This window comes from Falco biarmicus, chromosome 3, assembly GCF_023638135.1.
Source record: "Falco biarmicus isolate bFalBia1 chromosome 3, bFalBia1.pri, whole genome shotgun sequence".
Classification (NCBI taxonomy): Eukaryota; Metazoa; Chordata; class Aves; order Falconiformes; family Falconidae; genus Falco; species Falco biarmicus.
In genome coordinates this window covers 110,852,813-110,870,794 of record NC_079290.1, presented here as the reverse complement: position 1 = coordinate 110,870,794, position 17,982 = coordinate 110,852,813, and the positions used below count along the sequence as shown (strand labels likewise).

Below are 17,982 nucleotides of genomic sequence, written 5' to 3'. Positions count from 1 at the left end.
TCCCCAGGGTTAGGCTCAGACAGGGGAGCATCATCTCATCGTTTTGGGGGCACAGCCACGCCCGGTGCCCGGGCATCGGTGGGAGCGGAGGGTCACGGGGGCAGGCTCTGCCCTGCCCAGGGAACACTCGATCCAAACACCCCTGGAACGGGCCCGCTGGTTTTCAGCCAAGGCGCTTGGGTCCCCTCCTCACCCACGAAGGGCCGTCCATGTCCATGTCCATGTCCAAGTTCGCCATCCTCTGCTCCAGTAGCACTCCCGGGGCCACGAACAGCTGGAGGCCACGAACAGCTGGAGGCCACCAAACAGGCTGGATCAAGAGTGTCACCTAGTGGCAACAGAGCTGATAAAGGTTGCGTGATCCCGCAGAGACCCCACGCACTTCCCACACGAGTGGGACCCGCCAGCCCTTAAACCTCCAGGCTGCAGCGACACGGGCGCTGGAGCGCAGCTGATGCGCAGGCTCCCCGCGTCCACATGCAGCCCATATGCTGGGATTTGGGGATCCGTTTTCCTTTTAGCGGCTCTCCCTCCTCCTCCACCTCCGCCTCCACCTCCGCCTCCTCCTCCTCCTCCTCCTCCTCCTCCTCCTCCTCCTCCCAAATGGAATGCAGCAGAAAGCTAAAGGGAACCATCGCTCTCCCATGCCCTGTGCCCTCCTGCGCTGCTGTCCTGCCCGGTGTAAACGGCCTTCTCCCCCGCCAGCCCTGAGGAGCCTCCTGCCAAAAACCAGACAGGCATCAGAGCACTGAGAAATGGAAGTCAGAACTAATTTATTTAAGAAAAAAAAAAAACAAACAAAAAACAAACAAATAAACAAAAAACCTTGTAAAAAGGAGGGGGAGGCATCGATTACAAGCTCTGGAAGCTCTTGTCAGGACAGCGCCAAAGAAATCAGCTTTATACAACTGAGAGAAAGGGGTAGCAGGAGGGGCCCAGGGCTGTCCCCCCCCCCGCCCCCGAGCCTCCCCAGCCCTGCACGAGCAGCCCCCTGCAAAAGTACATCAGCATCCCGGCACTCGTCCCCCTTCTCCCTCCACCACCGTTAAAGTGCAGCAGGGAGAGGGGGGAGAGGGGCTGGCTCCCACCCAGCCCACCCCCACATGAACCTGCTCCTGGCTTTCCCCTGGGGGCCATGCCAAGCGCGAAGCCCCCGCGCCTGTGGCATGGCCCAGGTCCCTCGTTCCCGGGGAGCTCCGCGGTGGCCCTGAGGACCAGCAGGGTAAGGGCTCTCGTCACCGCGGCTCCCCACAACGTCACACACACAGCCCCAGAGGCACACCCCGGGGGCCACACACCCCCCAAGAGCTACCCAATTAATTAAGGCAAGGGGGTTGGGGGTGAATTAAGATCCAGCACGTGCCAGGAGGGACAGCGCGTCCATGCTGAGCCCACGTGTCCTTAGGCAGGCAGGGGGAAGAAGGGATGCCGGCGGCCCCGCACGCTCCGGGAGAGATGCGCGTCTCTTGTGGGACCGTGGAGAAGCTGCGTCCTTTCTTCCTCCACCCGAAAACCCCAGGGCTCAGCGAGGGTGCGTGTGACCCGCAGTGAAGAGCGGGTTCAGGAGCCTGCAGCCAGCCCCGGCAGAGCCCAGCTCAGCTCTGGCTCTCAGCCGAAACCCCCTCGTCCGGGCTCCCGCTCCTCTCAATATATTATTACTATTATGTGCAAGTAGTTTTGCATCAGAAGACGCCGAGCCCTCCTCTCTCGCCCTGCAGCTCCAGCCCCACGGCCGCCCCTCAGCCCTGCTTGTGCCTCAGAACGTTCCTCCAGCCCCGGGGTGTCGTGGAGAGCAAAGCGTGAGGGTAGCTATTAGACAGGAAAGACTCCACCACCCCCCTCCCTCCCCCAACCCCAGCCCTCTCCCTCGCACACACCCCCTGCCCGCGCCGCTGGCTGCAAGGACAGTCCGCAAGGGCCAGGTCAGTCGTCGCCCTCCTCCTCGTGATGGTGGTGGCTGGAGGCGGGAGGTTCTTCCACCTCCTGTTGGTGGTGGGCATAGTGATGGGGGCTGGGACCCTCCGCGGGCATGTTCTCCTCCGCGTTCAGGTAGACGTTGAACAGGGCTCCCTCGTGGCTCGGCTCCTTCCCGCAAGCCTGGCAGCTACAGTGAAGGATCTTCTCCACCAGCTTGTCAACCCTGGGGATCTCGTCGTTGCCTGGACAGTCCAGTGTCACCTAGGCAGAGGGACGAGGACACGGCAAGTGAGGGTAGAGCTCAAGGCCCGGATGGCCATCCTGCCCCACACCCTGCAGACGTGGGGTATTTTAAGCGAGAAGCGATGGCTCCTGTCCGTATAAACAACCCTCCGCAGCCAGTCTGCAAGGCAAAGCTCTCTGGGAGTGGCTCACCAGGGTCACAAGCTGCAGAGACCCAGGGAAAATGCACCAACTCGAGAGGGACACTGCTCCCAGGTGCTACCGGCACAGAAATATCAGCGGTAACTGCAAAGGCCACCCACAAGACACGTTGCTGAGCATCTCAGGTAGCTTGGACTAAACCATCTGCCCAAATGGCTGAGTCGAGAGCAGAGCAGAGCGCTGAGCCCCGCTCCCCGGGTGCCTGGGCTGGCCTCGGAGGCAGGGTTTATGGCTCTGCCAGCATCAATGGCGGCATCAAGCTGTGAGGTCTGAGGGTGACGGGCAGATGGGCTGTGGGAAGCACTTCTGGACATCACAGAAGTCAAAAATTCCCGAGTGGGAGGAGGTGAAAAAAGGAGTGGTGGAGAGAACAGGCAGGAAGGATGAGCACAGGGATGAATAATGCAGGGATTGACGGGGGATGCTTCTGCAAACAGTGATAAATGCATCATTCATCACATCAGTCACGTTGCTTCCAGCAGCCCCTTCTACCCAGGCATCTCAAGCCAGGGTACAGCCACCTGAGGGACACCCTGGAAGGAAACTACAAGCAGGAAAACCTCAGGGAAGGGGAATGACTTGCCCTAAAGCGGTGGCAGAGCAGAGCTGAGAGCCCCTGAGCGAGGCCCCGCAGAAAGAGCCGTGGAGCGGGCAGGGATACTCACGATTTCCCACATGGACTGGGCTGGCATGCAGGAGTCGCAGTGCACCAGGGACTCCGTGGACTGAGGGAAGGTGTTGGGGACGCTGTAGCTGAAACACTGTCCCAGACAGGCCCTGCAAAGACAACGGGAGGGATGAGGGCTCAGGGGAGGCACCTGCTCTTCCCAGCAATGGCAGAAGGAGATTTGACCTTCCACTGAGACAGACAGAAGGCAGCCGGGCAGAGGCAGGACATGGTGCGAGTGACAGTCCCCAGAGCCACTCCGGCGTCATCAGCAAATGGAAATCAGCTTCAGCCGCACGCAGCTCTGCCCCCAGGGCGGATCCATACCTGTTCTGGATGGACTTGGACTCGCAGCCGCTGTGCCCCACGATCTGGGTGATGTTCTTTGCCTCGCACCAAGCGCTCTTGTCCGGGAAGAGGGCGAGCTTGTTGATGGGGGGGGGTGCGGCCAGGAGCAGCGCTGGGAAGAGGGCACCTACCACGAACCATAACATCATGGCCAGCTCTGCCAAAACCCTGTAACTGGAGAAGAAAGCGAAGCGTTAGCAGGGAAGACAAGAGACAGAAAACAGCCCCACTTCTCCAAGCCCGTGGCAGTTCTTGGCTGCGACAAGCATAGGTGCATCCCCCCCCCGTGTGCCGGTACTCACATCCCCCTCCCCAGCCGCTGCCGGGGCCAGGAGGGCTCCCCAAAACACTGCACAGGCACTGGGAGATGCTGCTGTGCCTCCTCCCTCTTCAAAACAAGCTCTGGGGCAGGCAGATACCTGCATTACTTCTCCCAAGCTTTGGGCCAGAAGCAACAGCAGCTTTTCAGCATTTCCCACCCGAAGCTGGGCTGGGAGGAGTTTGCAAAACACAAGTGTCACTGCCACGGGCCGAGCCAGGTTGGAGAAGTTGTGGACCGCAGAAATGTTTTTATTTGAGGAAGGAGCAGACTTGCCCACTTCCTCCTCTCCCACTTTAAAAGCCCAAGCCGGCCTCGCCGCAAGCTTTCCCGGAAAAAAAGGGACCGCTTTCCCGGGAAGGAAAGCCACCCTCCTCCTGGCAGCACGCAGCAGATGTCGCTGGGAGGCAGCAGCACGCAGGGAGCCGTGGAAACCTCAGTCCAGAAGGTAGAAACCCACAGGAAAGACCAATGCAGCACTGATTTTTATAGAGCCACTCAAATTCAGCCAACGGTTACTCTGAGGACGGGACCTCAGGCTGCAGACGAGGTGTGTGGGGGGCTTTTATCACTGAGCATAACCCTCACTCGCAGAGCTGGTGGGCTGAGGGGGTTACTCACCGCCCCGGAGCAATCCCATGCCGCTTTCCTTGTGGGTCAGCTCTGCTCTCCAGCCAAGGTGCTGCATTAACACTCCCAATCGCTGGGGAAAGGCAGATGGAAAAGCATCACAGAAACCGGGAATTTTTTTCCTTTGTGGGGTTTGGATGGAGTCACAGTGAAAGGCAGGCATTTTCTACTTCCTAAAATATTTGTTAGAACCACGCTATTTGTTATTTCCTTCTATTTATTTATCCAGACGAAGATCCAAAGCCCACACTGGAAAGACTCTTGTTGATTCCCATGGCTCCTGGGCCCAGCCCTCTAACGCTTGCCGGGAAAGGAGAGGAAAAATGCCTTGTTTATGGGAGAGCGGTGTCAGAGGCAGCTCTGCGCTGGGGACTCCCAGCTGGGTGGTCCCCCGGTCACTCCGTCCACCTGCACAGTCTTCACCAAGACATCCTCGGCTGGAGGACCACCACACTTCTCTGAATGATGGAGATGGCCTACTAAGCACTTCTCCCAGCTCCAGCTCAGGTCATTTTAAGGTCATTATGGGGCAGAGGGTTTTGCCCTGTTACACTTCCGCTGAGCCCAACATCCTTGATTGGAACCGAGAGACGAAAGCGAGACGCTTCCTCATCTCCATCCCAAGGCAGCCGGAAAAGGGCGTCCTCATTCCCTGGCCCCGGCATCTCTGGAGGAATCAGGTGGACCCTCTGCTATGTTTTCTGACTTCTCGGTGATACAGGAACATAATGGTATAACGCAGCAACACCTTTATAGTCCTGGCTTCCTAACCCTCCCAGCACTTTGTTGATGTGAATCCCGTGGGTCCCTGGTGAGAATACCCACACAAAGCAGGGTTTGCAGGTCTTGGTTGGAGATAAGCAGAAGGTTTTTAGCCCCTGAACTTGCAATACCATTAACAAGAGCGGTGTGGTTAAACACATTCCTCCTGAAGACACTTCTTCAAGCTTACTTCTGCTTCCTGAATTATATTTTTTTCCATTGCAGTAGGGGAATTCTGCAATTTCTGCTAAGGAGACATAGCTAAGCTGCGCGCGCGCACACACACACTTGGTTTGCTTGGTTTTCTGAAACGAGCATCACTCATTCCTCAGATGCCAGCAGCTCTGGGCTGAGGAATCCCGCTCCCAAAGGCAAGTCCGAGATCCGAGCTGGGATGTGACCCAAACAGCAGTAACAACCCCCCGGGGAACAGCCGAAATTCCTCTGGAGTCAGCACACAAGTTCACTTCCACACGCCCGATTAGAGAGCAATTTCCTTCCTTCCAAAGAAAGGTGGTGGCTGGTTTTTCTCCAGGTTTCTGTGCATGTCTACCCAGCAGCAAACAAAGAGGCAAACAGTTCTGTCTGCGCTGACAGTCCTGCTTCCCTGGGACCTTTTTTTTTTTTTCATTCCTGGAGGGAGGCGTTCAGTACAGAGGTGTTTCTGCAGCACTGGTCAGAGCAGACCAGTTGCCAGAGGCATGACGGATCATCTCTGAGCATCTGGGCTCCTGTCTCGCTCCGATACCGAGAGGAAGACGAGTGAGGTTGTGCTCTGCTAAAGCACAGGGCCTGGCCTGGATTCAGAAAAGCACTTAAACACACGCTGAAGCCCTCTCCTTTTCTGAGCAGGGATGGCTTTGTAACCAGGGCCCCTGGCAGCACGGCCACAGTGAGCAAGGGAACCGGGTACCTCTACAGAGACGGAGCAATTCCAGCTCTGCCCCATCCTCCAGGGCACGCAGGTCCTGAGCGCCGCTATCCCTCCCTGATGGCCACAGCCCCACGGTGTTTTCCTTCTCCCAAGAATGCTCTGGAACCCGCAGGGCCACATTTCTAGCAAGTAACAAGGTTTATGCCAGCGCCTAGGAAAACATCTGATGCAGCTGAGTTTAGGAGGGAGCTGAGGCTGGAAACAGCCCATGTTCGCTGGCATAGTTCAAACCAGTCATGCGAACAGAGCTGCCACTAAAACCATTCATCTGACAGCAGCCACAGGGTCGGAGACAAAAGCACCGTGTTCCTTCTCCCCCCCGCCCCGGCTGGGAAGGGAAGGGAAAAAGGAAGACAAGGCACCCAAGCAGGTTTGCAAACTCCTGATTAAATAAAGGCATTGAGCACATTCCTCCGTGACAAGCTAAATTACACGTTGCAGCCCCTAAAGGAACAAGTGTGCTGACCCCAGCCCTGGCCAGCTGGCGGGAGCAAGCGCTGCCCCGCACACAGGGACTTCTTTCTCTTCTCCACACCAGGGCACATTTTTTTCCTGCTAGTCAAAGCTTTTCAAGCAGAAAGTTCAGCTCAGTTCCGGCAGAGCCATCAGCCCGTGAGGGTCTCCCCCCTCTCCCTCTGCAGGGAACCGCATGGCAGCTTCCTCCACCATCCCTTCAGCGCATATTTGAGAAATCAAATGACTCAGCCCTTGAGCCTGGCACATCCCGGACTCCAGAGACAAACAACTCCTCAGCGCACGCACAGCTGCAGCCTTGTGGTGAGCAGCCCCGGAGCCCTTTTCCAGCCTGCCCCAAGCCCAAGGAGCTGAGGGGCAAAATGTGCAGGGCTGACGGGGCTCAGCCGTAGCACCCCAGCACCCCGCCGGGGCCGGGAGCCTGGCACGGGTCCTGCCGGCTGAGCCTCCCACCAGCCTGGCTGCCAGCCCTGGTGGCGGCACACTCAGATGTTTCGTGTCACCTGGAATCGCTCCTTCCTCCCATCCCGGCAGTCCCCGGGGGCTCTCAGGAGTCCTTGCAAGCAGGACAGTCCCCACCAACGCCTGAAAGCAGCTGGGAAAATCTACACTGGTTGCATCGGCCGGAGGACAATCACGGGAATTACCTCGGAGGCCACATTCCCACCATCCAGCCCACAGCTGTTCCCGGCCACTTGGAAACCAAACACTTCTGGAGGAAAATAAAAAAGATCTAATCAGTTTTACCCTCTTTTTCCAGTGGGAAGTTTAAAGCATAATACAAGACAAGCCTGCAGGTGGACATGGGGAACATTTCATGAGTAGTTTAATATATTTATAGGGGTTTTTTCTTATCCAGGATCTTGCAGTTTTGCCAAATACATAAAGCCACAGACACAGGTATATTGTGCTCATGGCCACACACACGGCATCCCAGGTTCTGAGAGACAAGAAGGCCCTGAGCTTTATAAACATTGCTTAGCCGAGGCTCAAAGCCCGTGCATGCAGCACAGAAACAGTGTCAGCTCCACGCTGTAGCTAAGGAAAATGAGGTACAAAGCCGGGAAATGGCCTTACCTCAGCGCTTAACTCAGCCATCCAAATCCTTGTGCGAGATGCATGAGATCTCAGCAGAGATGGACAAGGTCAAGGTGTCAGCTCCTGGTCTGGATCAGAGCTGGGACCTCCACCGTCCTCTCCTGCCCCCCTGGACACACGACTCTTGAGCTACACCCTGCCAAGCCGCCAAGTGAGTGTTAGACAGGAATCACAGTGGTAACGGGTCCTGCTTTTGTGTTCAACGAGTTATTTGTGCCATTTTACTGAGAAAAGTTGCTGCAAGGCACTGCCCGGAGAAGGTCCCAAAGACGTGGTGCTGGGTGCACTGCTCCGTGCCTCAGTTTCCCCACTCGTGGGACCACAGACAGCGGAGTGCTGTATGCCGAGCGAGCCGATGGGTGCAGAGAGAGCGGAAAAGCACAGGGAGGTCTCTGGAACACCAGACTTCCTCCAAGGGAAGGGGCTCCCCAGGGCAGGAGTGGAGGGATGGCTGCCAACAGCCTCTGCCCCACACGATGCGGCATGCGTTCCTCGACAGGAAAGGCGCTGTGCTTCAAGGGCAGGTGGGAGTCAGGCCGGGACATCGCTGGGGAGTCACACAAGGACAGCGTGCCGCAGGGCGAGCGGGGGTCGCTGCATGGAAACTAGAAAGCTCTCCAAGGACTCGGGTGGGATCACCCCCGTGCACGGAGGTGGCCAGGAGCCATCTCGTTGCAAGTAGCTACAAATGCTAAAAGGCAAACGATTGTTTAGGCACCTACAAGGAAGCAAAGCTACAGTCAGCGTCTGGTTTGGTGGCAACTGGAAAGAAACGTGTATCTGTCCCAGAAAGATCCAGGGCATGGCTCTCCTCAGACATGGGATCTTGTCTAAACAGTTAACCCCTGAATCCTACAGGGAATTTGCCTCTTAGGAATCTCAACTCAAGTACTATTTGCTTACATATAACAAAAAAAATCTAGCCGGCATTATTAGCAGGAAAAGCTTAAATTTAAACTTCAAAACCCTAAAAGGTCACTGCATACTAACAAAAAATATCAAACCAACCGATTTCATTCAATACTTGTCCTTATTTCATACCTGCCACTTTCTTGCAATTTGCATTTAGCTAAAACTTCACAATTTCCAATTTAGGTGCAAAAAATACAAAGCGTAACATGCTTTTGGAGACTCTACTATTGTGCCTGCAGCAGTCCAAATTCATCTGATCAATGTCACGACAATATTGCCAGGGGAGAAGGAAGAGCACTATGCCCTGAGAGTATCTAGAGGTAATTCTTCAGGACAGCAAGATGGATGGGTGTTTAACTGAACACAGAAGTCTCTTCTGAGCTGACAGCTTCAGTCTTGTTTTACTGAGCTGCAAAATCTGGGAAGAAATTATAAAAAAATAAAAAGGGAACTACCGTAGGAAGACATTTGATATTTAACATGCACAAGAATCAATCCTACAAACTTTTTGATAACGGCGCAAAAGCTGTGTCATTTCTCACTGTGCATCTGGCTGCCTCTGCTCCTTTCAAAAGCAGATGTTAGAGTTTCCCTTTCCGTAACATATTAATCTCCACTCAAGCTTGCTTGGGCGATTCACAGAAGTAAAGCAGAAATAGAGAAAAGCAGTGCAGCATTTTAAAAGCCTTCTCCCCCCCCACTTTGGCCAGAATTTCAAAAGACTTTGGTACATTAGAAGTTTAAGTCTGGCTTCTCAGCCAGGCACTGAGCACTCCAGAAACTCACATTTTGCAGCTGGAAAAAAAATAAAAATCCAAGCTCTTTTACCTACAAAAGTCATTGGAAAGCTACCTATGGACTTAGATAGGCTTAGAAGGAGCTCCTAAAGGAGCTCTGCTGGAAAAGGGACATGCTAATGGCCTGTGGAGGAGGCAAGAGTAATATAAACAGTTTCTGGTAATTTATTTCAATTACTCTATTTCTTGAGCACTGAGAACAATCACGGCCAGGAAAAGGCATCAGCCTAAAGCAGAGGAATATATCCTGGCCCCCACTACCCTCCACTCCCTCTCTTCTTTAAGCACCTGCTCCAAACGTGGGGCTCTGCAGCCCCTAAGAGCAGCGGGGCAAGAGGGATGGGAGCTGGAAAGCTAGCCCAGCACTAGCCTCCAGCAGCCAGCAGTTTTGGGGAGCCCCGGGATGGGGGTGCCTCGGCGAACTGGGGACAGGAGAGATCGTACAGGCTCTGCCTGCGCCCCTGCGCCAGGGAGGACCAGTCTGCCACGTGTGCTGGCTGCAACGGTCCCCAGCGGTGGGTCGTATCTGGGTGCGTTGCAGATAATAGGAGAAATAGGCACTTTTAAACACAGCTGTGAGCTGCATTTCAGCCAGGGGCCTTGCTCGCATGTCTGGACCTGAACCGGGCTCGACTCCCTCCCACCTTTCCCCCGGAGCTGGTGTTTCCCACACAGCCGTCCCACACGCTCGCTGCCGCCCGGCACGGGAGCTGAGGGGATCGGCCGAAGCTCTGGCGGCGCGGGAGGACAACAGGCATCCGAACGTGGACCGCGCATCCCAAACCCTTTGGAAATCCCACGCAACAACAGCGCTGGCTGCCCTCCAGCCGGGCTGCCCTCTCTAAAGCTGCCCCTGACCCCTGCAAGCTGCAGTCTCCCCCTCCGCGTGGGAAGGGGCTGTCTTTTCCTCCACCGCGGCATCACCAACAGAGCCTGACCGCTGTCGGCATCTCCCCCAAGCACCTGGCTCACCCCGGAGCCCACGGTCACACCGCTTCCCCTTGCCACCCAAGCCACAGCCTCTCCCCTCCTTTTTTTCGGTGAAAACAGCTTTCACGGGGCTGGTAATATGCATGCTGCCTCTGGGAAGGGTCCCAAGAGTCGCTCGCTTTTCCCGTGTCTGATCTGCAGGCAGGCACCAGCCGTTTCCCAGGGGAGCACTTCTCCCAGCAGGCCCAGTTCTGCTTCCACTTAGAGTGAGGTAAACTGGGACCGGCTCCTCCGAATGACTCCACTGGTGCAAATGAGCTCAGAATCTGGCACTGCTCGTCTTACTCAAAACAAGCCTAACTGGAACCAGATAAAACCAGTTCTAGTACATAGTGGCCACTAGGATTATGATTTTTTTTTTTTTTTTTTTTTAATTTAGCACACACGCCGCGTAAGGCCAACCTGCAGGCAGGGATAGGAGTTGTCTCAAATGCCAACCGCGCTGGCTTTCGGCTCGCGCGGTCATTCATTACCAAACTCGTATAAAAAATCGAGCCCTGTCCTCCGCAGCAGGGTTGCGCTTGCAGGATCAGGTTCCCAGCTGCTGAAGCAAGAGGGAAGGAGAAAGGGGTTTGCAGCTGAAGCTGTGGACTTTTCAGTGACAGCTCAGGATCCTTCCTGCTGTTTCCCCTCTCCCTTTACGCCCGTTTAGGCTGTATCCCAGCCACAACAGCAGAAATCCACTCGACCCGAGTGCTGCTTCGCCCTCTGTTAATCTCTGATTTACACTGCACCAGCCTTCCCAGTTTGGACGGCATAAAGCCCAACGTCTGCGTTAGTTACCCACGGCACTGACTGCGATTATCTCCAGTACTGAAGCATAAAACCAGGCAGCAGCGCAGGGCCGGAGGCTTTCGGGGGTAACGGAACAGCTCGCAGCCCAGTTGGTATTTTCAATTGCTACCAGACGTGCCGGAGGCTGACCTCACACTTGACATCCAGACAGCCTCCCTAAAACTGCAGGACCGGGCGCAGTAACCACAGCGAAACCCAACGGTGAACCGAATGCCGGTGTTTTTCCCCGCTCTGGGACAAGTTGGCCGAGCTCTGTATCAAAGAAGGAGGCTTAAGCCTTGTTTGAGAGTGACCAACGCGAGGGCCCGATCCTGACGCCATTTCCAAAGCTCGACTCCAAAGGACTGCGATCTTGGGGATGGGGGTAGCGGCCCAGCCCAGCTCCACGACTGGTAGAAATGAGCGTTGTGTTGCTCCGTTCCCACCACCGGTGCTAATTTACACCCAGGAAAGCCCTGGCCCCCACCGCCCCATGTCACTCCCTCCCTAAACAGCACCACGAGAGAAACAAAGGTCCGGGGAAATGGCAGGCACAGCTCCTGGCTGTGCTAACGGGAGGTGCGGAGGGCAGACCACCCCTCATTTCCAGGCCGGTCCTCCCCCAGAAGGACGGTTTTATCAGCTGTTCAGGTTTTTAAGAGTCTGGTTTGAGCGGGTGTGAAGTTTCTTTCCCCCAAGCGCTCTGGTCCTTGCTTTATCACAGGGGATCTCCAAGCCTGGGCGACTCGAGGCAGCGGGATTTTTTCCAGCAGACTTCAAGAAAAAAAGGAGCAGGAGCAATGCCCTTGGATGGAGCAAGTCCCCGGCTTTGCCTGCCCCACAATTGTTGCAGCTAGGGTAGGGGAGCCGGCAGAGGTACTGGGAACGCTGTACTGGGAACGCTGTACTGGGAACAGCACAGAGCTTGGGGAGGAGGCACTGCCCAGGAGTTTACTCTGCTTCTCGGGCAGGTTTCCCACGCCTATACCAGCTTACCACGACCTCAGCAATGCCAACAGACACCACGAGCAAAGTTACTCCAATACGGGCAGGTCTTCAAGGCTACTTTAAAAGTGTTCTGGTTCAGGGCCCAATCCTGCACTTCTTGGGCACCCGAAACTCCCTCCAGTTTGACTCTTTTCCTCGCTCCGGAAAGACGACCGGGCACTCGGCAAGGCTTTGCTCATTTGCCCTTTTTGCAAGACCGCAAACTCCCCAAGCTGGAATTCAGCACAGAGAGGTCAAGCCAAGAACCCGGATTCTTCTCAGGACTGTTTGCAAACAACTTGGGATTTTTATACTGAAGGCAAATTCCATTTCCCATCCTGCGGTTTGCAAATTTGAGGCGAGCTGCCTTTTTCGTGATGGGAGACTGCCTTCGAGAAGCAAAAGTGCCCATTGTACACAGCTGATTTTTGGCTGGTTGGACACTGCAAAGAGGACATTAAGTTTTCTAGGCTAAAAATACAAGGGAAAATCTGGGCCTTGCCATATCACCAGGTTCCTTCCCACTCGTTTCAGTAGGGTGCAGATTTTTCCCAAAAAACCCCTGCACAGCAAAGCTACGGTGCCCTAAATCCACAAACACTTCACACAGGCTGAATTTTTAATTCGATGGGGTTATTCCTATCCCGTAAAAACTTTGATTGTGGAGCAGAAGCAGAGCATAAGTTTCTCGTAAAAGTGCCCTCATAAGAGAAAAGTTAGTAGGCAATAAGGGATTGTCTGGATCAACTTTAATGCAGCCTGAAAATGAGCTGAAGCGTGCTCTGTCCCCAGAACTTCTCTCAGAGAAAAACAGAAATCCCCACTGTGCATAAAACGCAGAGATGATCATATATAACAAGTCAGAATTGCAGCAAATATTGAAGAGAAACTGAAATATGCTGTTACAACTCAAGAAACAGGTAGAACTATGCCGGAGATAAACCTTTGTAATATTTCAGTAAGCACAAAAACCTATTTGTAAGATACAAGGATGTATTCATCCCTAGTGCAAACTTTTCGAGTACCCATTGGGAAAACCTCCTTCCTTCATGCGTGATACCCGAACTATACGCGTCCTCCGGCGCTGCGGTTCATGGATAGTCCGAACGTTCCCGTTCGCTCCCTGCACTGTTGTTCGAAACCCGGAATAGATGGGAAGGAAGGACTCTGTACCACAGATGTGCAACCGATAGAGCGCAGCTCCTCGTATCCTATTCTTTTTATTTTATTCGAGCTAAAGCGGCGGTGGAAAGAGTTTAACGCTTGCACAGCAGACCCCCCGAAGTCCGCCTCATCTGCAACCGATTTCTGCCCGGGGCGATATTCTCATCCTCCCGGCCATCCATCACCCGCGGGGGGGGCAGGGAAGGGAGAGGGGAAAGAGGCGGAAAATCTGGTGCTGATCAAGCGGCGGCGAAAAAGCAGCAGGTCCGCTCCGCTGGGGCGGGGGGCACACAAAGCCGAGGGGTACTCACCACCCAGGCGACGGCGGGCGCATCCCATGGGCTCCGGGGCCGCGGGCGGCGGCGGGCGGCTACAGCCCCGCGGTGCCCGGCGGCTGCCGCATCCTCGGCGGCCCAGGGCCGCCTCCTCCCCCCGGTGCCGGGCTCCGGGCGGTGCCGCCGGCCCCGCCGCTCGCGATTGCACAATCGGGACAGGGCGGGGGGGAGCGGGAGGAGGAGGGGAGAGGAGGGGGAGGGAGGGAGGGACGGAGGGAGCGGCTGCAGCGCCTGCCCGCCCCGCCGGGGCTCGGCCGCTTGCTGGGGCGGTTCGGGGAGCCCCGAGCGGCCCCCGGGGGAGCGGCTGCCCCCCGCGCCGTGCCCGAGCGTGGGAGCCCCTGGGGTCGGCAGCCCCTGGCAGAACCCCCGGGCGGCGGGGCCGGCAAACCCCCGGGGGGCGGGCAGCACCCCCGGGCAGCCCCCCAGCCAGCAGGGCCAGCAGCACCCTTTGGGGCTGGCATCCCCCCCGGGCAGTGGGACTGGCACCCCCTGGGCATCCCCCCGGGCAGCAGGGCCGGCAGCCCCCGGGCCGGTTGCGGAGCTGGCAGGCAGAGCTAAAAAAACCACGGGGAGAGCCCGTTGGCAGAGCACGGCCGTAAAACTGATGGGTCTTGAAAAAGAAGAGCCGTGTCCGAAGGTAATTTCCCAGCATTTGCTCCTGCAGCGACATAAACAAAGTCTGGATTTGCCTCACCGAAGGCAAACAGTTCCTATTTCAACATCCCACTTGATCGAGTACTTGGGGGAGAGTCCCAGCCGCAGCGAAGGCTTTGGGAGAGTTCTCCAACACCAGGGAGGCCAGTTGTCTCTTCTACTCTTTCTTTTTGCTTCCTCTCTCTCATCCTTTTCTCTTTCCTTTTCCTGCTCTCCCATTAAAAAACTGAACACAACCCCAGCGAAACCCCATTCATCGCTATCTTTCAGTTAGGGTAATTGCTGGAGGCCGGAAGGGCTCTCTTTCTGTCAAGGCGCAATTAATCTGATAGAGGCCTCCACATGGCCTGCACTACCCAAGTCAAAAGATACCTGCAAGGCTTGGATGGGCTTTGCTGGCTCCTGTTAGTGTGAAGATTTGCGTAGGGATCAGAGAAGCAGGAAGAGGAGATGGTAAGAAAGCACCAGCTGCGCCGAGCCAGCGAAGCGTCAGCCGTGCCCTGGCGGTGGTCCTGGGGAGAAGCTAGGAAAGCAAGCTTCGGGGCTGGCTGCTAGCTGAAGGAGGCTGGAGGTTGCCAGCGAAGGAATGGTTTCCCGCTGCTTGGTCCCTTCCAGCTCCAGGACAAGAGGATTTTGTAAATAGGATGACAAAAAAGGAGACATCAGAAGGAAGTTCTCAGGTTTGTGGATAAATGAGGAAAACCAAGATGTAGGCGCGACCAGCTATGAAGCAACAGACCACAGGCATCGAGGTGAAATTCCCCCAAGAGTATCAGGTCCACGGTTCAGCATTTTGATGTTTTTTGTGGGATCCTCAGCACTGGGGTGTGATTACTCTGAGCGAAGAACCAGGCTGCGTGCAGAGATGTGAGCCAGCGTGCAGTTCATTCACCTCCTACTATTCATTCTGTTCCAGTTCTGTAAACAGCCAAACAGCAGAAAAGGGGAACGCAGCCATCAGTAAATCTGGGGGTGGGAAGGCACAAGGACCGCGGTTCAGGTTTTCTGGTGTCAGGAGATGCAAGCAGAGGTGCTGTATGACAGAGCAGGCTGGCTGGAGGATGAAAGAAGCTGCCGAGAGGCTGTCAAAGCCCTGGGCCAACGTTTTTTCCCCTTCCTCTCTGGCAATGCGGTATCGCAGCCAGAACAAGGAGTGAAGACCTGGTGCCTGCAGATGTCATTTGGACAGACACTGGCTCAGGCACGGGCTGGAGGCAGCTGCTCCGCGGCTGGGAGCGGACAGGAGGGAGAGCAGGGAGGCAACAACACCGGCAGGAAAGGAGCCATCCTCACCGCTCGGGCCCCTTGCCCCCAGCCAGGGATGCTGGCTTCAGCAGCGTTTTTGGACTCTTGCTCCACATCACCCCTTGGTTTCCCAGCTCCTGCTCTCCCCGCAGGCCCTGGGGAGCTTGCTGCCTGCTCCTACACTGCCCATGCCAAACCACACTCTTGTTTTCACGCTGAGAGGTGCAACACGTAGTACGATGCAACTCTCCAATCCCCCCGACGACAGCCCATTTTATCAGCCTGTTGTTTTCCACCACAGATAAGACACCATATGAAAACACAGGTGCACACAGCCTTGCCCAGAACATCCACACACCCACTGATGTCTTCCCCCTCAGCCCCTTCCCCTGCTGCTGGATCGCCAAAGGCTTTTGTGCACTGAGACACAGCAGAAACCTGCTCTCCGGTCTCCAGGAGCTTCCCTCCCTCGCCCGCTGTTGCTGTTTTGGGCCCGCTGACAAACGCCCACAGTGCCAGGGGCTCCCCGCTTGTCAGGACAGGACTAGAAACTGTGGGCGTGAGAATTAAAAGGGTGTATTTGGAAGTTAAAAATAAAACTATTCCTTTTATTTGCGCCTTAACACAGAATTCCAAAGCTCCCTGCCCATATCTGGATGCTAGAAAACGCACGTGCCGGAAGGTAGCTGGGAAAAGAGCGAGCGAGGGCGTGTGTATCTGTGATGGGCTGCAGGGAGCAGCAAGGGGGGAACTGCCCTTCACCCACCGCAGCAGGACCCACGCTCCATCTCTCCCCCAGCGACTTGCGTTTTGTTCGCTAGCCCCGAGACAAACTGCGTAGGGTCCAAAGAAGAGGTCTCAAGGGCTAAACCCTCTTGCATGACCCACGAGGGACTTGGGAGAGCGACGTTTGGGTCTGCCGTGGACTACCCTACTCCACCTCAGAGCAGGCAATTCATCTCTCCGCATCTCATTTGCAAAACAGTACAAAATTGCACTGCAGCTCCCTGGAATGAAGACAGCTCGTTATCAGCTCCCTTCTCTCACCCGACCATCACCTGCTGGAGCTGAACTCCTGCTTCTTGGTTCCTAAATAAGCCCTAAGACAGCTCCAAGATATCTACTCAGGACCTCAAACTGCTGTGTGTAAGGACATACATGTCTGAGGTGAAGGGAGCGGTGCTCATGCCAGGAGACGGAGGCAAAGGTTTTACTGCTGAAAAAGCTGGGGCTGATTTCCCATCACCATCTCGGGTAGAGTAGCGGCAGGTAGGGTGTGAGGAGCCCATCCTCCCATCGCTGCTAGTGTGCGACTCTCACATTTGTGCAGTTCCAGCACCCACGGGCAAGGACGGAGCAGTCCTTACAAATACCATTCTTGCTTTTTTAGATACACTCAAAGCACGTGCATCCAGTAGCACTTCACTGCTCGTTCAGCCCACCAGGTCGACCCACCCCGAGCACTGCATCTGGCTTAGTAACACACACAGCAGAGGTAAGGAGAGGCTAGAGGGGAAGGTTCAGCCACGGGAGGAATTTGGACCAGCAAGCTCCATCAGGCCACAGCTGCAGGATACGGGATTTGAGCTCGGTGCTGAATCCCTTTGCGTAGGCAAAGCGGAAGGGCACGAGTCCTAGTGGTAATCTGGCTAGCTGGCTTGCACTGCAGAGTCTGGCTTGGCTGGCCATGTGTAGAAACGGAGATCTAGGGACGGACCTGGCTGGCAGGGACTGTGCTCAGTAGTAAAAGAAAAGGATTTATCATAGAGCTCATTAGAAAACATCTGGGCTCAGCAAATGACCTGGAATGCAACTCAGCAGTGGGGCGCTCCTCTCTTCCTTAGTCCCGAGAATGCGAGCTCCCGCAGGGCAAGACTCGAGCCAGCTGTTTCCTCTAATCCCATCAGCCTTTCCTTCCACAGGGGTCCCAACGCTGGGTGAGCGGGAGAGAATGAGAAAGTCCCCGTTCCCTCCCCTTGGTGACTGGGATTAGTGGTTTCTCTGTAGTGCCGTGCCAATGCATTTTGGGGCCCTGGGGCAGCAGTAAAAAAAATGTACCCCTCCCATCTCCGAGCAAGTCCAAGTGTGTTTAATCACTTTATTTTTCACCTTGCCCAATCGTTCCCTGCTCTCAGGCGCTCTAGGCCCCTTCGTCCCTCCCTCCCTCGCTTCCCCAGCAACTCCGGTCATGCAAAATCCTTCTCCTATTCAGTTCATGTCTGCAGGGGCAGCTTCTATCAGGGAGGGCTGGGAAGAAGCTGTTGGGCTTCATTTGCAGATGCCCTCTTCCCTACAAGTTCAAACAATTTTTTTTCTTTCTACTTCAAAAATACCGGTTTCCTCTGACTCCATTACAACTGGCTAAATCCCCTCTGATAACCATCTTATTTTCTGCTGCACAACTTCCCCCTGCTGCAATCGCTCAGATCCTCTTATTATATGAATTATTTTTTCTTGCAGCACTGCCTGAAGGCCCCAGCCAGGCTCAGGGCCTCGTCACAATAGGTGCTTGTATGTGTTTAGAGACAGTT

General features: G+C 55.4%; 1 protein-coding gene across 2 annotated transcripts; it reads right to left on the bottom strand.

The window, feature by feature from the left end:
- Nucleotides 1–756: 756 nt before the first annotated feature.
- NBL1 (NBL1, DAN family BMP antagonist) lies at nucleotides 757–13,705 on the bottom strand. Of its 2 annotated transcripts, none has more exons than XM_056333211.1 (4): nucleotides 13,529–13,705; nucleotides 3,356–3,550; nucleotides 3,027–3,138; nucleotides 757–2,178 (listed from the first exon to the last, which is right to left on the bottom strand). In XM_056333211.1, the coding sequence occupies exons 1-4, from the start codon at nucleotides 13,549–13,551 to the stop codon at nucleotides 1,924–1,926; spliced, it is 585 nt and encodes a 194-aa protein (XP_056189186.1). In that variant the 5' UTR covers nucleotides 13,552–13,705; the 3' UTR covers nucleotides 757–1,923. The 2 variants fall into 2 exon arrangements, with proteins under 2 accessions (XP_056189186.1, XP_056189187.1); XM_056333212.1 differs by lacking the exon at nucleotides 13,529–13,705 and adding an exon at nucleotides 7,143–7,163.
- Between the last annotated feature and the right edge of the window lie 4,277 nt (nucleotides 13,706–17,982).

Coding starts and splice junctions, on each gene's coding strand:
- NBL1 (XM_056333211.1), bottom strand. CDS start 13,551: ATGCGCCCGCCGTCGCCTGGGTG. Junction 3,139..3,355: donor TCCAAGTCCATCCAGAACAG/GTATGGATCCGC, acceptor TTGTCTTTGCAG/GGCCTGTCTGGGACAGTGTT. Junction 2,179..3,026: donor CCCAGTCCATGTGGGAAATC/GTGAGTATCCCT, acceptor CCCTCTGCCTAG/GTGACACTGGACTGTCCAGG.